This window comes from Macrosteles quadrilineatus, unplaced genomic scaffold (genome assembly GCF_028750875.1).
Source record: "Macrosteles quadrilineatus isolate MER2022 unplaced genomic scaffold, UCM_ALF_1.0 Scaffold_13__1_contigs__length_4303367, whole genome shotgun sequence".
Lineage (NCBI taxonomy): Eukaryota > Metazoa > Arthropoda > Insecta > Hemiptera > Cicadellidae > Macrosteles > Macrosteles quadrilineatus.
In genome coordinates this window covers 1,377,083-1,404,244 of record NW_026542606.1, presented here as the reverse complement: position 1 = coordinate 1,404,244, position 27,162 = coordinate 1,377,083, and the positions used below count along the sequence as shown (strand labels likewise).

Here is a 27,162-nt window from a genome sequence, read left to right as displayed (position 1 = left end):
CCTATAGCATTTTAGTATTGCAGGTATATTAATCTAACTGTCAAAAGGGTTTCTACACTCCGGACTGCTCGCAGCGACTACTTCCATTACCACTTCCTACATCGTGGACCTGTTTCCCTCCCTTCCTATAGCATTTTAGTATTGCAGGTATACTAATCTAACTGTCACAAAGGGTTTCTACTCTCCGGACTGCTCGCCGCGACTACTTCCATCACGGCATCCTACGTCGTAAACCTGTTTCCCTTCCTTTCCATAGCATTTTAGAATTGCAGTTACACTAATCTAACTGTCACAAAGGGTTTCTACACTCCAGAATGCTCGCCTCGACTACTTCCATTACCACTTCCTACCTCGTGGACCTGTTTCCCCCCTTCCTATAGCATTTTAGCATTGCAGGTATATTAATCTAACTGTCACAAAGGGTTTCTACACTCCGGACTGCTCGCCTCGACTACTTCCATTTCCACTTCCTACGTCGTGGACCTGTTTTCCTCCCTTCCTAGAGCATTTTAGAATTGCAGTTACACTAATGTAACTTTCACAAAGGGTTTCTACACTTCAGCATGCTCGCCTCGACTACTTCCATTACCACTTCCTACGTCGTGGACCTGTTTCCCTCCTTTCCTATATTATTTTAATATTGCAGTTACATTAATCTAACTGTCACAAAGAGTTCCCACACTCCGGACTGCTCGCCTTGACTACTTCCATCACGGCATCCTACGTCGTAAACCTGTTTCCCTTCCTTTCCATAGCATTTTAGAATTGCAATTACACTAATCTAACTGTCACAAAGGGTTTCTACACTCCAGAATGCTCGCCTCGACTATTTCCATTACCACTTCCTACGTCGTGGACCTGTTTCCCTCCCTTCCTATAGCATTTTAGTATTGCAGGTATATTAATCCAACTGTCACAAAGGGTCTCTACACTCCGGACTGCTCGCCTTGATTACTTCCATCACCGCTTCCTAAGTCGTGGACCTGTTTCCCTCCCTTCCTATAGCATTTTAGTATTGCAGGTATATTAATCTAACTGTCACAAAGGGTTTCTACTCTCCGGACTGCTCGCCTTGACTACTTCCATTACCACTTCCTACATCGTGGACCTGTTTCCCTCCCTTCCTATAGCATTTTAGTATTGCAGGTATATTAATGTAACTGTCACAAAGGGTTTCTACTCTCCGGACTGCTCGCCTTGACTACTTTCATCACGGCATCCTACGTCGTAAACCTGTTTCCCTTCCTTTCCATAGCATTTTAGAATTGCAATTACACTAATCTAACTGTCACAAAGGGTTTCTACACTCCAGAATGCTCGCCTCGACTATTTCCATTACCACTTCCTACGTCGTGGACCTGTTTCCCTCCCTTCCTATAGCATTTTAGTATTGCAGGTATATTAATCCAACTGTCACAAAGGGTCTCTACACTCCGGACTGCTCGCCTTGATTACTTCCATCACCGCTTCCTAAGTCGTGGACCTGTTTCCCTCCCTTCCTATAGCATTTTAGTATTGCAGGTATATTAATCTAACTGTCACAAAGGGTTTCTACTCTCCGGACTGCTCGCCTTGACTACTTCCATTACCACTTCCTACATCGTGGACCTGTTTCCCTCCCTTCCTATAGCATTTTAGTATTGCAGGTATATTAATGTAACTGTCACAAAGGGTTTCTACTCTCCGGACTGCTCGCCTTGACTACTTTCATCACGGCATCCTACGTCGTAAACCTGTTTCCCTTCCTTTCCATAGCATTTTAGAATTGCAGTTACACTAATATAACTTTCACAAAGGGTTTCTACACTTCAGAATGCTCACCTCGACTACTTCCATTACCACTTCCTACGTCGTGGACCTGTTTCCCTCCCTTCCTATAGCATTTTAGTATTGCAGGTATATTAATCTAACTGTCACAAAGCGTTTCTACACTCCGGACTGCTCGCCTCGACTACTTCCATTACCACTTCCTACGTCGTGGACCTGTTTTCCTCCCTTCCTATAGCATTTTAGAATTGCAGTTACACTAATGTAACTTTCACAAAGGGTTTCTACACTTCAGAATGCTCGCCTCGACTACTTCCATTACCACTTCCTACGTCGTGGACCTGTTTCCCTCCCTTCCTATAGCATTTTAGTATTGCAGGTATACTAATCTAACTGTCACAAAGGGTTTCTACTCTCCGGACTGCTCGCCGCGACTACTTCCATCACGGCATCCTACGTCGTAAACCTGTTTCCCTTCCTTTCCATAGCATTTTAGAATTGCAATTACACTAATCTAACTGTCACAAAGGGTTTCTACACTCCAGAATGCTCGCCTCGACTATTTCCATTACCACTTCCTACGTCGTGGACCTGTTTCTCTCCCTTCCTATAGCATTTTAGTATTGCAGGTATATTAATCTAACTGTCACAAAGGGTTTCTACACTCCGGACTGCTCGCCTTGACTACTTCCATCATTGCTTCCTACGTCGTGGACCTGTTTTCCTCCCTTCCTATAGCATTTTATTATGGCAGATACATTAATTTAACTGCCACAAAGGGTTCCCACACTCCGGAATGCTCGCCTTGACTACTTCCTTCACCACTTCCTAAGTGTCGTGAACCTGTTTCCCTCCCTTCCCATAGCATTTTTAGAATTGCAGATACATTATTCTAATTGTCACAAAGGCTTCCCACACTCCGGACTGCTCACTTTGACTACTTCCTTCACCACTTCCTACATCGTGGACCTGTTTCTCTCCCTTCCCATAGCATTTTTAGAATGGCAGATACATTATTCTAACTGTCATAAAGGCCCACCACACTCCGCAGCGCTCGCCTTGACTACTTCCTTCACTATTTCCTTCACTACTTCCTACATCGTAGACCTGTTTCCCTATCTTTCCATAGCATTTAAGTATTACAGATACGTTAATTTAACAGTCATAAAGGGTTTCCGTACTCCTTTCTTTTCACTGCTCACCTTTCCGCTTTCTTTACTATTCTCTACGTCGGGGACCTGTCCCCCCCCCTTTGCATAGCATTTTAGTTTAAAAATATACCAACATTTTTGAATATTAAATATTCAATGCCAACATTAAATTGAATAATGTAAAAAGCTGCTTTGTTCTAAATACATACATACCTATATACTTTTAATTAAAAGGCGAAATTTTAATACTGAACATAAACGGTATATAACTGCCGACTAATATTGTTAAGTTCAATTTATTATTATGAAAGTTGTGAAATTTAATTAGCTTAAATAACATTATTCTGAAAGCTGTGAAATTATAATTATATATATTCATAGACGCCAAACTGTTAACTCCATGAATGAAAGAGCTTAGAGTAAAAGTCGTTCTCTCTGTCTTAAGTAGACAACAAAATTGTTGGTCGCAAAACGTAAACAAATAAAAAGAAGAAGAAGGTAGCTCCTAATGTTATTCTTATGGGACAAATTTAAAAATGTTTTTTAAGTATTTTATAATTACTACTGAGCGGAATCGTCTAGAATTTTAATGGTGTCTTTACACTGGTGTCAAAACTATTTGTGCAAAATTTGAACGCTATAAGTGCAACGGTTCTTGAGTTTTAGGTGCGAACACACACACACACATACTCCAGCGGACAACTTTTCTCCGACTCCGCTATACACGATACATAGATTCGTTCACTTCGTTCACTCATCTATTATTGCACTTGCGATTAATTAAATCCGTTATGTAAGAAAAACGTTTTTAATCTCACTTGGTTGGGATTTCCTTTCAAAACGTGATTCGAAATGGTTGCGGTATTTGTAAACAACATTTGTAAACATATCATTTGACAGCTAGAAAAAATAATCTTGATCCGAACAGCTGTTCGTTATTTCATAGACGATTATGTGATAAAAATTGAACGAAAATTTGACAAAAATCGCACAAAACAGCATTTTTGAACGTCCGTAATTTTATTTACAAAGTAGTGAGGCTATATTTAAATCACTAAAGACACTCTCACCAATCCAGTGAATACATTAAAATGACTTGGATCTTTATAGGTACTCTGGTTTTCACGGAGAAGATTGCGTAAAATGCCATCTTGAGTGTTACAGACAAAGGGAAAGACAGACAGACAGACAGACAGACAGAAATAGAGATAAGACCCGTTTCTGCTTCTTTAATGTATAAAACGTAAAAATAACATAAAAGTATATAATTCTGAGCAAAGTACAGACAAAACTCTAATTTTATTTATATAGATAGAGGATGTAACATATTTAAAAGGAGGAGTATTCATAACCAACCCCTATTTGGGATTGGTTGATGAAATTCAAAATCATGTTAATAAGTGTGTGACATCGGTTACGTGTACTGAAGGTTATTTGAAAATTTACAGCCATGAAACAAATTAAAAGTGATGGAATGTCAAGTTCCAGTTAAATTAATGTCTAAAATTTCTTGCCTTAACTTTTTGAAAATTTGTCGTATCAAATTTGGATTTGCGGCATTAATTTTCTTTTTTAAAGCTCTTTAAAGTGATGTGCTACTAGATAGTGGTTGCCATTTAAAAATTTTAAGTTACCCCCAGCAACCCCTATTTGGGGATGGGTTTAAATTTCTAAATACCGCCAAAAAGAACTTGACTTTACCCTAGTAACGTGAATTGAAGCTCATTAGTATATGCAGCCGTATAAAAGTTAACCAGGGAGGGACTATTATGGGACACCCGGTATGATGTTTTTGGTTTCGCAAGTGTTGAAACCTCGGATGATGTAGTTTTCATTGGTTATGGAACTGGAAGATTGTTGGCTTGGTTGATTAGTTTGACAGGTTTTGCACCTACCAGGTGTCCATAAAGTCCTGACAACATTTTGTTTTGTAATAAAATGAAAACCATTAGACATACAAAAGTGAGATTATATTTTTTAGAAAGAGCATGAAAAATGTTTTATATACAATTCATATAACATTAGTACACTTCCACATGTGACCCATTTGTGTCCCGTAGAATTTCCAGTCTAAATTCAATTTCCTCCCAAGTACTTGCCAACATCTCTCCAGCAATTGTTGAAATTGCTTCTCTGATCCCGGTCTTCAACACGCCCACGTCTGAGACAGGTGTAGCATAAACCTTGTCTTTCACAAAGCCCCAAAAGAAAAAGTCTAAAGGTGTGATGTCTGGTGAACGGGGAGGCCAAGCTATGGGCCCACCGCGACCAATCCAACGATTGTGATAAGTGTCATCGAGGAAATGTCTTACATCCAAAAACCAATGCGATGGAGCTCTGTCTTGTTGGAAAATTACCCACGGTTGAAACTCCTCTAATTGAGGCACAACGTACAGTTCAAGCATGTCCAAATATGTTGTTCCTGTAACTGATTGTTCTGCAAAAAAGAATGGGCCTATAACTTTGTTGTGCATCAAACCACACCATACATTAAGTTTGGGACTGTTTCTTTCGTGTTCTAAGACAACTCTTGGGTTTTCGCTGACCCAAATTCCGCTGCCGGACATTGTGCCGATTTACTATACCACTTACGTGGAAAGTGTATTTGTCTGAAAAACATACACGTTTAAGATAGTTGTTATCTACATGAATGAGATGTAAAATATCATTAGCAAAAGAAGCTCGGTAAGGATAATCATTCGTGATCATTCGGAAAATTTGACTCGTGAAGCCACAAAACACATTTAGCTTTTTCTTCCTTAGTAGCCATTTTTACGATAGACACAAGAAGAATTGAAGTTGATCCCAAAAATAGAGGATTTCTATTTTGATGTTTTCTAGACGGACTAGAATTATTTTAAATTTACAAACTTAATTCACGTTGAATACATACCTGGTGGCTTTTATTAATTTTAGCAGGATTTTTATCTTATTTGTTGTTTTGTATAATGGTAACTTTACTTGATGTCAGTAGTAATAATTTTGAGTTAAGTGTAAATTTATTCATCATAGTATTTTTATTTTTATTTTTTGTATTATGACGACACTCCTATCCTTGTACGTTGTAATTTTTAAGGTGTTTATGAGTGAATAAAGAATTTGAATTTGAATTTTGAATTTGACAAAGTGTTGAAATAAAAGTATACTGTGTTGTATTAAAATCAGAATAGAAAGTAAACAGCATTGAATAATAAACATTTAGGTTGCTATGGTAATAACTATAGCTTCATTTATGTCCATAACACATTTGATATTTGATGACATATTGTGCTGTAATTAGGACTTTATATCTTAGTTAATTATCGTATTTGAATCCTCGAATATATCCATCCATTAATATCAGGCTGTTCTCAAATACTAAAATATTGGTTTAACAATTCAAACTTTCGAGTATTCACATACCCTTACTTTCTAGGCCTCTAATATTTAATGTTGTATGCAGCACAGTATAGAATTAAACATAGTATGAAAAATAATCACTATGTGTTCTATTTCTTATTTAGATTAAAATTAAAAGATCAAAAGAAACTAAACTGTTTTTAATCAAGACATTAATACAAGACAATATTATTAAAGAAAGTAAATAAAAACATATGGTTAAATAATAATTAAATAATCATAGAGGTTGAACATCTTTCCCTTGTTTTTTTTTCTCAAAGTTTATTCAGGAAATCGTTTGGTTGGTCTTATAATTCTGCCTCTTGATGATTTTTTAATTGCAGCTTCTTGATTGGGAATTGTTGATCGTGAAAAAGATTTACTGTAATCTTGGGGTGTTCTAGATGGAGTAGTAGTTGCTTTTTCAGTAGTATTTGATAGGGACGAGTTGGTTTGAGTAACAGTAGTAAATGGCAGAGTATCTGGCATTGTATCTTTAATGGATAAAGGAATAGGATTGTTCGGTTTGGTTGTATTACCTTTGTAAGGCAAAAGGTGGTGTCGATTCCTTCTCAACGTAGTGTTTCCTGTCTTAACCCAGTATGACCTTGGCTTTTGTCCTAAGCTGATAATAATCCCCTCTCTTTTTAGGTCTTGGATCCATACTTTTTTACCTACAGGCAGCGATGGAAGTTCTTTTGTAGCGTAGCGCCTATCGTAGTTTCTCTTGTAAGATGCTCTGTAAGTATCTTCTTTTTCCTGTAGTTGGGAGAGATCGGGTTTGATTTCAAGTTTTTTAGGTAAAACAGGCAGATTATCTCGCAGTGATCTGTTGTATATTAGCTGAGCAGGACTGTATCCACTTGTGGATAGAGGTGTATTGCGGTAGGTTAGGAGGGCCAAATATGGGTCGTCTTTGTTTTTCTTTAGTACACTCTTCGCTATTTTGACTGCAGCTTCAGCTGCACCGTTACTTTGGTGGTAGCTTGGACTGCTCGTCACAAGTTTAAAGTTATAGCTTTGAGCAAACTTTTTGAATTCAGAGTTTTCAAGACCAGTGTATCTGGTAGCAAACTGTGTACCACAATCAGATCGTAGCTCAATTGGTATACCGTGACGGCAAAATACAGATTTACATTTTTCGATTATTTCAGCAGTTGACAGGTTTTTTAATGTAGCTATTTCAAAATAACGTGAAAAACAGTCAGTGATTACTACGAACCATGTTCCTTCAAGTTTAAAGAGATCAATCGCTGCCTTTTCCCAAGGACGAGATGGAAGCTCACTGGGCAAAAGGGGTTCATGATGTTGTGTTCTATGTTCAGTACATTTAGGACAATCATTAACAAATTTCTCAATGTCAAGTGACATTCCTGGCCACCACATACTATTGTTGGCTCTAAGTCGACATTTCGTTATGCCTAGGTGGCCTGTATGTATTCTTGTCAACATTTCTTGTCTAAGAGTTGTCGGGATTATGAGACGTTCTCCTCTAAGCAATAGTCCGTCACAAAAAGAGATTTCATCCCGAACTGTGAAATATGGCTTAAGATTATCGGGAATCTTAGTTTTATCAGGCCATTCAGTTGAGCAGTAAGATTTAATTACCCTGAGTTCTGAGCTAGCCCGCTGTGCCGATGCAATTCTATCAAGAACCATGTCAGTTACATAGGCAATGTTTCTTGTTACTGTGTGGATGGCCAGTTCAACTTCCTCATCCAAATCATAACTCTCATTAGTTGCTACAGGGCTTCTTGAGAGACAATCAGCAGTTGCTAAATGTTTGCCAGGAGTATATGTAACATTGTAGGAATATCTCATCATTCGAAGTCTGAGCCTTTGAAGTCGGGGTGTCATATCATTGACCTCTTTAGTAGTCAAAATACTTACTAAAGGTTTGTGATCTGTTTCCAACATGATGTGCTTGCCCACAATATAGTCTTTAAACTTGTCACAGCTCCATGTTAGAGATAGAGCTTCTCGTTCAATGTTAGAGTAGTTTCGTTCGGTTTCGCTCAGAGTACGTGAAATATAAGAAATAGGTTTCCAATTTCCATCTGTTTGTTGTTGTAAAAGTACTCCTACCAAGCCTTGTGTTGATGAGTCAGCAGAAATCATAGTTGGTTTATCCTTGTCATAGAATGCTAGTTGAGGTGGAGATGCCAATAATTCTTTAAGTTCATTGAATGCTTTCTGTTGTTCAAACCCCCAACACCATTCGTTTTTTCTACTTAGAAGGTCGGTAATGGGTTTTAGTAATCTACTTTTGTTAGGTATGTATTTGCCAATAAAGTTAACCATGCCAAGTAACCTTTGTACACCCAAAATATCTGTTGGAGGTGCCATTTTTCTTATAGCTTCGACTTTCGTCTCATCGACTTTGATTCCTGATTCGGATAGATGGTGACCTAAGTAGGTTAAGGAGGTTTGAGAGAACAAACATTTGTCTCTGTTTAAGGTGAAGCCTGCACGTTCAAGTTTGGTAAGTACTTCTTCTAAGAAATAGTCATGTTCTTGTTGAGTTTTCCCCCAAACAATTATATCGTCCATGTGCGCAAGTGCATTCATTTGACCTTTAAGGGTTCGATTCACGCATTCCTGGAATACTTCTGGTGCAGATGTTATTCCAAAGGGTAGTTTCAGAAATTTAAAGCGTCCAAACGGTGTCAGAAACGTTGTCAAATCTTGGGATTCTTCGTCCAATGTGATCTGCCAGAATCCATTATTAGCATCCAATTTAGAGTAGCATTTTGCTTCTGAGATTTGGGCAAGTGTTATGTCGATGGGTTGAATAGGATAGTATCTTCGTTTGACGCATCTGTTTAATTTAGTAAGATCGACACAGATGCGAACTTTGTTAGAGTCCTTCTTTGGTACAACAACCATTGGAGAGCACCAGTCTGTGGCATGGTGTACCTCAGCAATCACCCCCATTGACACCATTCTTTCAAGCTCTTCTTTAGTAGATTCCCAAAGAGGAAGAGGAATCCGACGAGGTGTGTTGATTGCAAATGGATTGGCGTTATTTTCCAGTTCTACTTTGTATTTAACATCAATAGAACCTAAGCCTTCAAACAATTTAGGGTGTCTGTTATACCAGTCATTACAGGATGGCTGTATTTCATTGATTCGAGCAAGTAACTGCAAATTTTTTATTGCAGGTTTACCTAGAAGGGGTTGGGAAGTGCCCTTTGAAACATATATAGTCTCATAACATGTTTTGTGATTATGGGATAGTTTGACTGTAGCAGTTCCCAAAATTGACAAAGCTTGACCATTTGCGCCGCTAAATGTTTTGGATGTGGGATTCAGTTTGATTTTCTTGTTCAATTTAATGTCGGAAGGCAAAATCGTTACGTCTGCTCCTGTATCAATTTTGAAAAGAACATCATCACTGTCGTTCATATTTAACACTACGGACCAAGGATCATCACGTACGGTTTTGTCAACAGAGCCAATTTGAGGGTCTATGTACTGAGAGCAAACATTTTCGGTGGGGTTTTCTAGGGGAGAATCATTATATTCAATTTGACTGACTTTGTTTGATTTGCAAACATTTGGGAAATGACCGACTTTTTTACAAAACCCACATTTGTATTGTTTAGCTGGACAGTTGAATCTTTTGTGTAAAACTGTCGAGCCACACCAAAAACATCTCTTTTCGACATTGGACAGGCTTTTTATTGTCATTAATTGGCTTAAAGTATCGATTATTGTTTGATTTATCAGCAGAAATGTTTGATTTACTTAAATGTTGAGTGTTTTGGTTTATTAATGCTATGTCAGCCAAGTTTAGTGTTTGTTTCTGTCTTGTTAGTTCTTCAGATCTACGGATAGTGTTAATAGCTGTGTTAAGTTTTAATTCGGGTTCAAGTTGAAGACGATCACTTAGTGATTCGTCCTGCATACCAATAATCAAAACCATCAGAATCATCTCCTCTTCAATCTGACCCCAATCACAGTTTTTTGCATGATTGTGAAGGTCTGTGATGAAGTTCTCAATCGGCATGGAACCCTGTTTAAGTTTTAGAAACCTAGCCCGTTCAAAAATTAGGTTCTTTTTTGGAAGGAAATGATCGTCAAACTTCTTTAGAACAACTTTGTAATTAGATTTGTCATTGCCATTTAACCTGAATGAGTTAAGTATATCCTCTCCCTTTTCCCCCATACAGTATATAAGCATGTCAATCTGATGCTTACCAGAATGTAGAGCTAAATTGCTAAGGGAATAATACCTCTCAAAGCGAGTCTTCCATGTCTTCCAGTCGTGAGGATTGAAGGAAAAGGCTTCAGGAGGCTTAATGTTCAGGGATACGGGTTCTTCATTCGACTGCGCCATGTTCTATTTCTTATTTAGATTAAAATTAAAAGATCAAAAGAAACTAAACTGTTTTTAATCAAGACATTAATACAAGACAATATTATTACAGAAAGTAAATAAAAACATATGGTTAAATAATAATTAAATAATCATAGAGGTTGAACACTATGTCCTAATAAGCAATGTATTTGACATGTGTTGTGCAGATATTTGAGCAGTTTGTGCAAGAGTCCCCACACCCTCCCCAGATCACCAACCACGACCCTGGTGTCTGGCGGCTGCTGCTGGTGAGGACCAACAAAGCTAAGCAGCTCATGGTGGTGGTTATGATCAACCCCACCACCCTGCAGCCAGGCGAGATAGAGATACTCAGGAAACAGCTGATAGATTTCTTCACCACCGGGCCTGCCAGCGGGAAAAACGTTGTGTCTCTATACTTCCACACTGACAATGATGTCAAGTGAGTATGACTTTTCAGTGTAGAACCTCGATTATCCGGGCTAATGGGGGGAGAGAGACCACAGATAACTGAAACCACGGTTAGTCAAACATGACGTAAAACTCCTTAGGCTTAATAAAGCCTAAAAATGTGTAAATTGAATGTGATGATTTACATATTACATCATCAAAATACAATTAGTAGGCTATTGCGCAATCATGATATGTTAATTCATTAACATTGTTTCACTAATAAAAACTGTAACGTTTAAAATCACAGTTTAGTCAAACTTTAACTCAAACAAAAGAATTTTCCAACACTGTACAGCAATATTAAATCACGTAAGGAACAGATTAATAGAAATTCTAGTAAGTACCTACGACTAGTCATAGGCACTTAGAAATACGTTGATACAGGAGCAGACGTAACGATTTTGCCTTCCGACATTAAATTGAACAAGAAAATCAAACTGAATCCCACATCCAAAACATTTAGCGGCGCAAATGGTCAAGCTACATTGCTGTTTCAGGACAGAAGAATGTCGATAAAAACATTGGATAACTCATAAAAAAGTATTAAACCATAGTATTTAACGATAACATGGTGTCTACTCTCCGGGAAAACCGGGAAACCTCCGGGAATTTTATCTTACCTTGAAATGTCCTGGAAAACTCCAGGAATCCACCCAGACCTCCGGGAATCGAAAACACTACCGCTTTTGTTGCCACGTTCGCAGGAAATGATTATCGGTGTTGCCGAAATCGCAAGATATGCCTACGGGTGTTGCCGCGATCGCGGGAGACGATTATCGGTGTCGCGGAAACCACGAGATATGCCTACGGGTGTTACCGCGATCGCGGGAGACGATTATCGCCATTATCGGTGTTGCCGAAACCACGAGATTTCCTCACGGGTATTGCCGCGATCGCGAGAGACGATTATCGGTGTCGCCGAAACTGCAAGATTTGCTCATGGGTATTGCCGCGATCGCGAGAGACGATTATCGGTGTCGCCTAAAGTGAGAGATATGCCTACGAGTGTGGGACGATGTCGAAGTTGGACAATGTTAAACGTGGACTACGATAGACACCGCCTCAATCAGACAACGATAAAGCAGACAACGATGAACCTGGACACATTCAAATGTGTCCATGCTTAACGTTGCCCGCAAACGACAAACCTGAACACATTTTTAAGTTGTCCAGGGGTGGCGTTTCACAACACGACGAAACTGGACACATTCAAATGTATCCAAGTTTAACATTGCACGCAAACGACGAACCTGGACACATTTTTAAGTTGTCCAGGGGTGGCGTTTCACGACACGACGAAACTGGACACATTCAAAAGGTGTCCGAGTTTAACGCTGCGCGCAAACAACGAACCCGGACACTCTTAGTTTTTGAACAGACTGTACACCAGGCTCATCAAATTCTCAGCCTCGCTCGGTTGGTAAACTCTGAATTAGCTTCCTAATACAGAAATGCCGTGAATACGCCTTATTGCTACAAGGCTTCTTTCTAACACACTGTTACTAATACACTGTGTTGTAGTGACTCATAGTCCACAAAACACATTGCACATTATAAATTCGGAAATTTAATTGCATGTTTATTTGGTCGTTGTAAATGTTTGCTGGATATTAATCAAAAATTAAAGCCTATGGGGCCTGGATACACCGTGTCCCAAATGAATGGATCAAATCTACAGCTTAATATACGTGTTGCTAAGGGTCGTAGAAAAGTTAATTAAGGCTCATTTTAAAGCTTTCATATTTTAAGTGATATTTAGTGCCCTTCAATAGTAATTAGCTGTCCATTGTTTTTGGCACGTTTGAATGTTCAAAACGTACATTTGCAATATGGAGCTGCAGCTGAAAGCAAAATTTGTTAATGGTTTATAGAAACGAAATATGTGGAGTGTTTTTGTCTGGGGGTTTGTCCTTGGGTTTTCAATGATTGAACAGTCGTCGACCTCTAACATGGATAAACTAACAAAATGAAGCAAACAAATGCCTTAGATTTTAAAGTTTTCGTGGCGAAACAACTGCTATAGAGCAGTCAAAATGTTATGGATTATTTAATTATGTGTAAATGGATCCTGCTCGACTAAACCTGTTTCACAATGTGCAGTCTATCGTATCCTACGATCACATATCGTACCTACATAGGTTGAAATAATAATACTGATTCGTTTGAGGATTATTTGAACAAAGCAGCAAAATAGCAGTGATACACAATGACAACATATCAGGCATGTATTTGAGATCGTTAGTGAATCCACTACGGGTAATACTTTGCAAAACAGTTACGTAACTATAACTACTTGGTTTTTCAATGATTAAACGTATCAGTCGTCAACCTCTAAAATGGATAAACTAACAAAATGCACCTGAACACTAAACATATAAACTAACTAACGTTTTCGTTTTTGAAACAGCTGCAATAGAGCAGTCAAATTGTTATGGATTATTTTATTACAAGCTGCTATACCCGTGCTTTGCAACGGGAAGAAAATTTGACTTAGAGCGCTATTAAAGTGGGGCTGATGTAAAATTTGATTGTATCACTTTAATAATATAATAGATGTGTAAATGGATCCTGCTCGACTATACCTGTTTCACAATGTGCAGTCTATCGTACCCTATAATCACATATCATACCTACATAGGTTGAAATAATAATACTGATTCGTTTGAGGATTATTTGAACCAAGCAGCAAAATAGCGGTGATACACAATGACAACATATCATGCGTGTGTTTGAGATCGTTGGTTCGGGGTCTAGGGGGTACCCCTTTTTTTAGCTCTCTTGGCATTGAAAGTAACCAACCCCAACAATACAGTTTGATTGTATAGTTTTACATTTAATTTAACAAAAAAATATTATATTTAAGAATAGAAGGGGGGGTCCAGACCCCCAGGACCCCCCCCCCTGGCTATGTCACTGTCCTCTCTTGCTTCTTCATGAATTACAATGGAAGAGAAATCTTGATGTTAAATTTATCTCATCTGTTACAACAATTGGTTATCACATCACTGGTTTCTTGATGTCACTCACTATTCACTGTTATGGTTGGTTGGTATTATATCAAGAGTATTTTAGTAATATTTTTGAAAATGAAAGAGAAGAATAATTTTGTAAAATAATTCAAAATGTATAAATAACTTCCAGTGATTACAAATTTTAGCTTATTAAATAATAAATGGCAATGTTTGAGGTGAATATGAAATATGGAAAATTTACAATAGGTGAAATCTTTTGCTCTTTTACTGTTTGGAAAACATATGATAATTCAGACATATTAATTTAACTAATAGTAGGCCTAGGTGTTTAGATACATAACACATGGTTTATAAACAAATTATATACAAATTGAAAAGTAAACAATCAGGATAATTTTGGAACATCTCAAATATCCCCTCAGAAATCTGGTATTTGAGTATCCAATACTAGATTTCAAATAATGTGAACAAAATTATCATGGAAAACATTAATATTGGAATAGGAAAATACCTCAAATTAATAAGTTGTATCATCTGAATAAGAGAAAACATAGTAATGAATAAGGTGAAACAAATACAAGTTTATAAGGTCTTGGGAGATTAAAATGAGGTATACAAATTCGGGAATGTTGCTGGAAGTCAACAGTGCCGGAAGGTCAAATAATTTATACCTGTGCCGCTAGGTCAAAAACTACAATGTTTGCAGTGTCTGTAGATCAAAAATCCCAGTAAGTCAAATAATGCAGTCCGTGCTAAAAACGTGGTCCATGTTAAAGCGATTGACACATTAGGAATTTGATCTAATGCAACAGCAGTTTTAATATAACGAAATACGGTAAAATACAAGTTCAGTTTCGCTGAGTCAACAGTACCGAAAGATCAAAAGCAATTAAAAGTGAACATCGATTCAGTTTAAAGTAGACCTCCTGCAACAATTACTACACAAACAAAACTCGCTTTTAGTTACTTTGTGTTTTGTCATAATTAGAATAGAGCTAAAATTATCATATTTGGTACATAGCTTATCTATTAGCTTCTTGCCAACTGTTTTGTCAACACTGTAATAGGTATAGTTTATGTAATGAAAAGCCTTTCGTCAAAATTTGTGGCATGAAATACACGCAAGGACGATCTGAAAATTTCTAGTTATTATATACGTTTGTAAAAGGAGATCCATTTAATTTTAGAACTATTTTATGAGTTATAATGTAGTCTACACATAAACAGTGTAAATGTATTACGCCTCGGAAGGGTTAAAACCTGTCCAAACTATCATATATATTATTAAATCGTAAATGGGGTTTTTTCACATTCTGAATCAACCAGTTGACGGATTTTCATTATTTATGTGTTGAAAGAAAGATAATTTTGAGAACTAGGGAATGTCAAAGCCATAATTATAATTAAGGGTTTCAGTTTTTTAGAAATTAAGTTTTAATTTTTAAAAGTCTAGCAGCCGATGCTAACCTTCTAAGCTAGCTTTTAGTACAATATAATTTGCTTAACATAACAGCTGTAAACATTCAGCATTTGTGTCACAAATTCAGCATTTGGAAACAAATTTAAAGACATATTTAGAGGTGACTTATTTATACTATGTGTAATGCTGACCATTGATACATTTAGGATCAATTTAGGTATGAGGATGGCAGATTAATTAAATATGCATAGTAAAATAGTAGGATGTTCAAATTATTTTTAGAGGAATCTTTGTAATCATCGATTTGTTTTAGTCCCATATAATTTGTTTTAACAAACAGCTGGTTGAATGTAATATTGTTCTATATAACTATTAGGTTTTTGGCGAATTTCCCATATAGGGAATAAGCTATTACCGTAGTACTTATGGTAACACCTGGACCCGGGACCGATTTAATTTTTCGTTTAGAGGCCAAAAACACCATCCGTTCAAATTCTGATATACAGGGTGATCAACTCAAGGAGGCCACCATTGGGAAATCGGAAACGGTAAGAATTAGAGAAAACTTTAAATGGGGGACATTCCTTTATTTTTTGTGGCAGTTAAAAATATGATTTTAGTTTTTTTATCATGTTTTCGGATAGAATATGCAATGTAAAAACTTTTTTAGCCTTCACATTTTTTCGACAAACCCACTCGTTTAGGAGTACAGCCTATGGAAAAATGACTTCCGGTGTACATTTTACATCATGTAGCTCCTAAACGAGTAGGTTTAGAGCAAAATTGCAAAAATTAAATTAGTCTTAGAATTGCATCTACATTCCTTAAAGACTATAAAATAAAAAGTTTTCCACTTTTCAAGTTTGCCGCCATTTTTTAAATAATATAATTCATATTTTCAATTAATTTTATGGTCTTTTTGGAATGTGGATGCAATTGTAAGACTTTTTTACTCTTCGCATTTTTGCTATAAACTTACTTGTTTAGGAGCTACATGATGTAAAATGTACAACGGAAGTCATTTTTCCATAGGCTGTAACTCCTAAACGAGTGGGTTTATCGAAAAAATGTCCAGGCTAAAAAAGTTTTGCAAATTGCCTATTCTATCCGAAAACATAATAAAATATAGGGTGTTCCATTAGAAATTTCAAATTTGGCCGCCATTTTGGAAAATGGCGGCTGATTTCAAAAAACTAAAATCATATTTTTAACTGCCACAAAAATATAGGAATGTCCTCCATTTTAAGTTTTCTCTAATTCTTACCGTTTCCGATATCCCAATGGTGGCCTCCTTGAGTTGATCACCCTGTATAGCCTATATTTATTTATTTATATGTTTTTCCCGGGGGGAACCCAAGAACCCCCCTCCTTTTTGGGGGGTATTCCATACCCCCCCCAGGCCCCCGGTGACCCCCCAAAAAGATATGTCTAGGACCGCCCTTGTCTTCTTTACCTATAAAACACATGGGATACAGCTCCCATGTGCGTCCCATGTGTAGCGTGATCACTGATCACGTAATGCGTGATTTTCTATAAAGTCTTGGAAAAATAAAAGGTAAAATAGATAGAATACAGGTGTACTGGGTATGCGGTTTACACACAAATATTCATCAAACTGTGTGATATTTTGTTATTGCAATGAACAATTTGAGAGTATCGTATTGTTTAAGTCGATGGAAAATCTCTGTTGATCCTGTTTTACAAGCAAACCAAAAAGATACAGTAGTCAACACTCTATGCGACATCTAACCAGAAAATTGTAATCGTATGATTCTATAAGCATCGGTAGGATTGCAAAGTACTACACAAACATTATTTCAAGGGTAATAACAGTCACAATTTGCGCTGACTTTATAAGAGTCAACTAAAATATTATACTAATGGACACACAACTAAATGGAACAACTAATGGAAATACTCACGATGTACATATAACAGTTCGATATAAGCATTGAGTATACACGTCAGTAGATACGTGTATAGCCAATGATATAAGCAACGGTTCTTGCAATTTATTGCTTATTGTTTTTTAGAGTTGTTTTCGGTCTTACTCTGTTTTCGGACTTACTCACACTCATATAAGGTTGTCCACGTTAGTCAATTAATAGCAGCAGAGGTCAAGTTTGGTATCAAATTAAAGGTTTAATTCATAAATATACATTGCCGCAAACCCAAACTCAAACGATGATGATGATAATAATGTTAATGATGTATCTAAAACGTATCGTTTGAAATTTAACAGCTGAAAATAAGTTAAATAGAAAAGGTTTTGGTTAAATCCATCAAATTGTAATTGGACACTAGTAAGTACTAGTGCACTTATTGCTACCTCCCCCTTCGGTTTCATGTATTCCTCTCAATCAGTTCAAACCTAGGAGGATTAAACATTAATGTTAATTAATGTTAAATCCTCCTAGGTTCAAACCTGAAACACCCAGATCGAAACTCGCCTGTCGTTATTTTAACATCATCTTATTTTTTTTTACTATATTTTTCAAAAAAGAAAGATTATATTGATTTACTTTGGATTTTAAAAATGTGAACGTTTTATTTTATTAAAGATTTATGGTGATACGTAAATATTGTGGTGTAGTAAAGTATATTATATTGTAGTTAAGTGTTAAATTTTGAAATTTTAGGGTGAATCGAGACGAATCTTTTTTTATAACATGGGTCTCTCCTACCTTAACATACATACCAAGTTTCATAAACATCGGTTGGAAAAGTGTAAAGATAAATATTTGTAAAAAATACAAAATGGCGGATATCTGGTTAACGAAACGATTTTGGAAAAAATGTTATCCTAGATTTTCTGTTTATTTTGACCCAAGGAATTACTAGGTAAAGTATCTCCCCGCTTATTTTTAACACGCTGTTTATGATGTATTCTTATTAATATAAGTGAAAAATGTAAGCTGGTAATACAGAAAGATGTTTTATAAATAATATAAATGTACTGGTGATCTGTATATTCATCTTTTTCTTGTCCTTAGAACTGCAAATTAAAAGTCCACTCAGCAGTCGCATCGTACGATGTAGTTCTTTCCATGCGTTGCGAAATGCTAAATTTGCCGTCCTCTTCAACCCAAGTTATCTATTGAACCACTGATTGTAAAAAATTTAAAAAAAAATATATTTTACGCATCACACTTTTGGCTACAACTTTGCCACAGTCAAAACCTCTCTAACCCAAAAACAAAAAAAATCTCACATGCTAACTTTTTCATGTTAGAAATCACGATTTAAAACTATTTTACCATACATATAAATTTTTATTAAAGTTATCGTTAAAGTTCCAACAAAATAGTCATCGAGTAGGACCAACCAAGAAGCTCTGTGCCAATTTTCAAAATTTTAGCACAACTTTTTAAGTACACCAAAACACGAAATTATTGAAGTCATGCGTCGAGAGGACTATCGTTGTTTTTAACAGATTATACTTTTGACCTTCCGGCACTGTTGACTCAGCGAAACTGAACTTATATTTTATCTTATTTTGTTATATTAAAGATTGAATAGATCAATGTGAAAAGAATTAGGCATGAATAAACTTGACAGGTTTTTGGTGATTAAATCTCTTCATTGATCAGAGTTAAATAATGTTTGAGTGCAGAAACATGGTACAGTATAGTCCAAGTTCTCGTTCTTCGGGTTCTTCATTTGGAATGTAGTTGGTTCCATTGCTTCAAAGTGATGCTGGTATTTGTAACATAATCATGGAGCGTCCGAAAATGTATCTTGGTATCTGAGGAGTAAATTGACAAGTTGACTTTTCTGTTCGGTGTCTAGTAGTTGGTTTTTTTATATTTTAGGTTTAGGTCTAATTGCACCGTACTATATTGAATAGTATCAGCTATAGTGTCAGGATTAACCCTAGCAGTGGCCAACCGTCGTCTGGTGACGGTTTGACGTTGATGCTTAGAATGGCCAGCCGTCGTCTGGTGACGGTATGGGCCGAAATTATTTTAACGGTAAAAAAAAACTTTTAATCAACTCAGATGAGAATAATATATATACCATACGAAAGATCACATTCTGAACTTTCGTTTTATTACATAAACAAACCCTGTAGCAGGTATATAACAATATCACGACGATTATAAATCAAATGAATTTTTGGCGCGGCACGACTTTAGCAGCCGACCCTTGGGAACTGGAAAAACACGTCTTGTTTGGCATTACCCTGCTCGGGTAATTTTCGTCTTGAGATGTTGCGGGTGGTACCACTGGATAGCCATTGATTTTATCTTCATTGTGGTAGTGATATTTTAGAACTAAATATTGATTGGACAACCGGTACGATTTTATGAAAACAGCTGTTTTAGAAATTTATAACAAATGGCCAACCGTTGTCAGGTGACTGTATGGAAAATACAAATTAAATACAGTGTAAGTTATTATTACTAGTCATATAATATGTCATTTTGAAGAGGAAGAAATGTAGCTTGTGATAGTGGCAGCCCTGCGCTCAGGGCTATTTTCGGTTTCTCTCACTAAGACGACGAAAGTGTGTCACTACTGTCAAGATCTCATACACAAAGTGCCTTTTATTCGCCATTGCGTCGCCATTGCATGTTGTTGCATGTTGTAATTATTATGTAGAACTATTTGTTGGCTTAATATAGATTCAAGTTTCTGAGCGAGTTTGTATGATGGGGCTGACGTGTAATCGACCAGTGGTCTTATTGGTCCTTATGCACTTTAGGCAACCCTCTTAACATTGGTGCGTTGGGGTTCATTACACGAAGGCGTTTTATTTCCTCTTCACTGAAAAGAACTTTGCTATTGTTTATAAGCTTCCTTATTGTCTTTTGATAATTGTTAGTAGGATCTTTTTTTTGTGAGTAGGAAATAAAACCCCTTTGTGTAATGAACCCCAACGCAGCTCGACCTTCTACTCAAGTTCCTCAACAATATAACGCCTAATTTGAAATTTACCATGTAAACTGAACAATCAAATAAAATAAATTTCTTGGATATCACAATAGAAAAGATAGATAACAGATTAGATTTTAGTATATATAGAAAGCCTACCACGTCAAACCAAACCATTCACAGCACGTCTTACCACCCCGTATCACATAAACTGGCCCCCTACAATAGCATGGTATATCGTCTATTACATGTCCCAATGACAGAGCAAAACTACAATAGAGAACTGAAAATCATCAAACAAATCGCCGTATCTAATGGGTATGATATTCAAATGGTTGACAACTTAGTAAAGAAATACAAAAATAAACAAAATAAAAATCAGAACTTAACCCCGCAAAACAAAAAATTCGTCTGCGTAGATTATTCTCACCACCTACATCACAGCTTAAAGAATGAGTTGGAAAAGCATGGGATCAAACTAGCTTTCAGAACTAGCAATAAAGTTATTAATATGTTAAAACCTAAGATAAATAAAAATAAAGCTGACCAATCAGGTATATATAAAATAAAATGTGCTAGTTGCCCGAGTACATACATTGGAAAAACAGGACGATCCTTTAGCATTAGGTACAAAGAACATCGCCCTAACGGGAAAACTGACAAACAAAAATCCACGTTCGCGCAACACCTGGTTGATAACAATCACGACTTACTTGATTTGGACAACGGCTTAGAAGTTCTACACGCCTGTATTAATGGAAATAGATTAGATACCCTTGAAGAATATGAGATTTATAAAGCTCATAAAATAAAAAGCAGCAATGAGCCCATACTAAACGATCAATTACAATTTAAATCCCACACCATTTTTAATAACATTATCAAACGGAGCAAGCCACAGACAAGGGATCAAAGTCCAGCAGATAATACCGCCACAGCTGGAACGAACTAGCAGTTGTCCAGTCAGCTTCCGTACTCGTAAAAATCATGTACGCGACAGGCTCTTGTTTTACGTGTTTTTGTGTTTTTATCGTGTTCGTGTATGTGTACAGTTTAACGACGCCAATTCAGGTGGATGTATGTGTATCTGATGATGGCATTTTAATGCCGAAACAGCTGTAATCTACAGAAACTACAGAGCTGTGACGAGGTATTTATATTATATTAGTTATTTTCTATGGCAGTAACGAAGTAGGCTTTATCAAGGAAATTGATATCTGTTTGTTTCAAGAAAACAAATCTAAGCATGGTGTTCTTAAGCAAAAAATGTCAAATTTAATAATGCTTTGAAGGAAGCTGAACAAAGTTTTAATTCTAGCATGAAACTTAGGAAAAATAATACAAAGTCCAGATCTACTAATGACACACACCAAAGTGATACAAGTATGTTACATTCAACCTTTGAAAGCTCCGACACATCATGTACCATAAATAGTCCCACAGAACCCAACCTACATACAATCACATCGACTCCAAAAGAAGTACCTAAAAATAAATATAATATTACAATTAGTGATGGGCGGATCCAAGAAAATGTTGGTACCGGATCCAGATCTTCGGATTTTCGGATCCGGATCCAGATACACACTGTCATAAGGGTGGGTTAAAAATCGTAATTAACAGAATGCCAATTTAAACCATACTGTTTAAAATTAAATTGGTAATGTTTAAAGGTTAATATATCTTATATATAGAGTAATCTCCAGTTGGGCCCATAATCCCTCATTTTTTGGGGACACTAACAAAATCATAAAATGCACTAAGTTTGCACGATCACTAAAAGGGTGTCTGTGTATGTTTTACAATAGCTCGATCTTCAGTATGCTATATCGTGGTTTTTGCATGCAGCATCCAATTTATTTATGCCTGGATCACCTCTTGTTAATCTCTTCCTTAAATTCTTTCCAGGTCCACAGTACTGATAGCTGGGTATGTGAATTTCTACAAGTAAAATACCCCGTGTCTGTGTACAAGAAGTCTATACTGTGTTTTAACTTAGAAAAATTTCAGATGAGGGAGTCTTGACTTTTTATTCACCCTGTATATACAGAGATAATCTTCTTGTACACAGACATAGGGTATTTTATAGTGATGGACAAGACCCAAAACTTAGAGATTTTTTTATCACGAAGCATCGGGTGGGATTGAAATACTAACGGGATATTTTCGAGACGAGATTATAGGCCATTAGCTTATCATCTAGGTACTAACTAAAAACTAGAGGTGTGCAGATATCCGAAAAATCGGGTCGTATTCGGTTCGGAAAGATACATGTCATTGCCATATATGTTATTTGCATCAAGAGACGAACCCTGAGACATGGCCTTGCCATATAAGTTATTTGCATCAAGAGGCAAACAATGAGACATGGCCTTGCCATATAAGTTATTTGGTTAATGTTGCTGAAAGTCAACAGTCCCGGAAGATCAAATAATTTATACCTGTGCCGCTAGGTCAAAAACTACAATGTTTGCAGTGTCTATAGATCAAAAGTCCCAGTAAGTCAAATAGTACAGTCCGAGCTAAAAACGTGGTCTATGTTAAAGCAATTGACTTATTGGGAATTTGACCTGATGCAACAGCAGTTTTAATATAACGAAATACGGTAAAATACAAGTTCAGTTTCGCTGAGTCAACAGTGCCGGAAGATCAAAAGCAATAAAAGTGAACGTCGATTCAGTGTAAAGTAGACCTCCTACAACGCTTACTACACCAACAAAACTCGCTTTTAGTTACTTCGTGTTTTTTCATAATTAGAATAGAGCTAAAATTATCATATTTGGTACATAGCTTATCTATTAATGCTTCTTGCCAACTGTTTGGTCAACACTGTAAGTAGGTATAGTTTATGTAATGAAAAGCCTTTCGTCAAAATTGTGGCATTAAATACACGCAAGGACGATCTGAAAATTTCTGGTTATTATAAACGTTTGTGAAAGGAGATCCATTTAATTTTAGAACTATTTTATGAGTTATAATGTAGTTTACACATAAACTGTGTAAATGTATTACGCCTCGGAAGGGTTGAAACCTGCCCAAACTATCATATATATTACTAGCTGGCCCGACAGACGTCGTACTGTCCTAATGTGGTTTTATGACAAATGCTCGTTCATTTTCAAGATGAGCACGTTCACATTGCTCAATAGTTCGTTTGCTACGCTTACTCCCCTGTAGGTTGGAGCTCGTTCGCTGCGCTCACTTGCCTTCAGTTTAGCTCGTTCGCTACGCTAACTCGCCACCAGGTTGAAGTTCGTTCGCTACGCTCACTCACCTTTTGGTTGCAAATTAGCTGTTGTCATAAATTAAAAATATATAATAGTGCTGCACCCTGTTGGTAAACCTTTTAACTTTTTAATGCTATTGAACACCACAGAATCAAATTGTTTAGTTGAACCAGCTGTTAAGATTCTTTAATTCCATTTAATTATAAGTACTCATAAGGTTAACACGGGAAAATCCAGAGCCACTGGGGCGGAGCCCTTTTGACGGATCTGCACCAAACTTCACACAAACCATCCTTGAATAATGCTTAATAATGCCTGAAGGTTTCATTACAATCTGTCAAGCGGTTTCGGAGTCCATAACGTTCAAATATATATATATATATATATATATATATATATATATATAAACTTCCTCTTTTATAAATATAGATTAAAACGTAAATGGGGTTTTTTCACATTCTGAATCAACCAGTCGACGGAGTTTCATTATTTTTGTGTTGAAAGAAAGATAATTTTGAGAACTAGGGAATGTCAAAGCCGTAATTATAATTAAGGGCCCCTTTTTTTAGAAATTAAGTTTTAATTTTTAAAAAGTCTAGCAACCGACGCTAACCTTCTAAGCTATAGTTTTTAGTACAATATAATTTGTTTAACATAACAGCTGTAAACATTCAGCATTTGTGACACAAATTCAGCATTTGGAAACAAATTTAAAGACATATTTAGAGTTGACTTATTTATACTATGTGTAATGCTGACCATTGATACATTTAATTCTTAGGTATGAGGATTTTAAATATGCATAGTAAAATAGTAGGATGTTCAAATTATTTTTTAAAGGGACCTTTGTAATCATCGATTTGTTTTAGTCCCATATAATTTGTTTTAACTAACAGCTGGTTGAATGTAATATTGTTTATAACTATTAGGTTTTTGGCGAATTTCCCATATAGGGAATAAGCTATTACCGTAGTACTTATGGTAACACCTGGACCCGGGACCGATTGAATTTTTCGTTTTGAGGTCCCTAGAGGCCAAAAACACCATCCGTTCAAATTCATATATACAGGGTGATCCACTCAAGGAGGCCACCATTGGGGTATCGGAAACGGTAAGTATTAGAGAAAACTTTAAATGGGGGACATTCCTTTATTTTTTGTGGCAGTTAAAAATATGATTTTAGTTTTTTTGAAATTCAGCCGCCATTTTCCAAAATGACGGCCAACTTTTGAAATTTATTCTGGAACACCCATATTTTATCATGCTTTCGGATAGAATATGCAATTTAAAAGATTTTTTATTCTTGACACTTTTTCGATAATCCCACTCGTTTAGGAGTTACAGCCTATGGAAATGACTTCCGGTGTACATTTTACATCATGTAGCTCCTAAACGAGTAAATTTAGAGCAAAATTGCAAGAAGTTAATTAGTCTTAGAATTGCATCTACATTCCATAAAGACTATAAAATAAACAGTTTTCCACTTCTCAAGTTTGCCGCCCTTTTAGAAAATTACCGCCATTATTGAAATAATATAATTAATATTTTTTTTAAAATGTATGGTCTTTTTGGAATGTGGATGCAATTTTAAGACTTTTTTACTCTTTACATTTTCGCTATAAACCTACTTGTTTAGGCGCTACATGATGTAAAATGTACACCGGAAGTCATTTTTCCATAGGCTGTAACTCCTAAACGAGTGGGTTTATCGAAAAAAATGTCATGAATAAAAAATCTTTTAAATTGCATATTCTATCCGAAAACATGATAAAATATAGGGTGTTTAACAAGAAATTTCAAAGTTGGCCGCCATTTTGGAAAATGGCGGCTGAATTTCGAAATACTAAAATCATTTTTTTAACTGCCACAAAAAATAAAGGAATGTTCCCCATTTAAAGTTTTCTCTAATTCTTTTGACTGGGTAGGAAATATGCTGTCAACTCTTGTTATTCATTAATGGAACATATTTTGTTACATACTTCTATCTCTCGGAAACGGACAGCTGGATTGCAATATTTTAATATAGTTTAGGTTTCCAAACCCAAAACCAAGTACCTAATTAAAAATTGCCTATAATCCAGTGTTGTTGAAATATAACGTTTTAAAAGTTTTTCTTTTCAGTGATATATACATGTAAAGGTTAAACTATTTATTCTTGCGATAAACCGTTCTTGTATGAAAACCCATTTGTACAAATCTTAAATCAACAGGTTGACTTGGGTTATTTATTCATTGATTTAGCTGTTTCTACGATTACCTCATCCATTGTTGGTGACTGAAATACAATAATTTTATTAAATTGTGGAAACTAAGTCCCGAAATGGTAATAAATAATGAAGAAACCCATATTTAACAGCTATTTTTCAAGGTGGCTTGGTTCGCTTAAACTGTTCAAATAATTTAGTTTAAATGTTCCTTTAGATTACTATTTATAGGCTTAGATAAAATGGTGAAGTTTTTTACTGCCTGAACATTTTGAGTTTTATAAAGAAAATTGGACAACCTTATTTTGTGAAACGTGATATTACGGGCAATTCTCATTAAAAAACATACTGTTTTTCTTAATAAATTGACCATCCATTATTACCATCTCTCTCTATATATAATACGCTAAGCCGATTTTTGTAAACATAACTCCTCCCTCATTTTTGGACCGATTTTGATGATTAAAGTGTCAAAAGAATGGCCCTGATCTGTAGTTATGCAAAGTGTTTTTATTTTTTGGAAATCTTTATTAGTTCGGGCTGGATCTTCCATCAAAGTTGGGTTTTCTCCCATAAGATTAACATGGGGGAATCTAAATATTTATTTGGAAACTTTGTCTCCACTAATTTAAGAGAACGACTGGGCGTAGAACCTTAGTAGAGGTGTCCAAAGAAATGTCTTGGTCTGTAGATGAGTTATCAAAAGAAAAACGAAGTAAATTCCCTTACGGCTCTGTCCCAGAAGCCTTTAAAAGATACCTCCACAGATTTGTTCACATTTTGGCCATGGTGGTGGTAATACTGTTTAATTAAACAGCCGTTCATTTTTAAATAGTACTTTAAACAACACTCATTTATTGAGAGTTACTGAATTGTCCAAAGGAAGTATTTGCAATGTTATTTTCTTGAACTCTTAGAGAACCTATGAATGTCATTAGGCTAACGAAAAAGCGTTGTGCATGTTTACTAGAGCTATTCAGCAACAAAAATAATTTAATTTATCTCTAAAAAACATATTCTTAAAGTGCACTCGAGCAGCAGTCTAAAAAATACCATGTAACTTTCTCATATAGTTACAAAATGCTCAAACTCGCATTGTGACATTAATTTATGAATCGACTTATATTTATCCAACAGTTATTCATCTACAGAAGAAGTTCAGTGTGCTCTTATCGTGTCTAATAACATCCAAACACAAAAACCTTGCCTAAAGTGGTACCTATCTTGACACATTATTTGAAGTGGACTATATTACCGGGGCTATAGAATACACCGTGGCCCACTGGGTTGGTAACATCATTGAAAGTAACACGATATTTTGGCTGGAAGAGTAAATGCTATTTAAGCAGCTACTGTAATGACAGAAAGGTCATATT

At 36.2% G+C, this 27,162-nt stretch overlaps 1 protein-coding gene across 3 annotated transcripts in view; it reads left to right on the top strand.

Moving 5' to 3' along the window:
- Positions 1-27,162, top strand: part of LOC129004979 (tRNA (uracil-5-)-methyltransferase homolog B-like) — a 126,835-nt gene that overhangs the window by 54,865 nt on the left and 44,808 nt on the right. For all 3 annotated transcript variants that reach the window (XM_054433712.1, XM_054433710.1, XM_054433709.1), the window contains one exon: positions 10,824-11,077. In XM_054433712.1, coding sequence (XP_054289687.1) covers positions 10,824-11,077 — 254 coding nt within the window. The remainder of the gene's footprint in view (positions 1-10,823; positions 11,078-27,162) is intronic.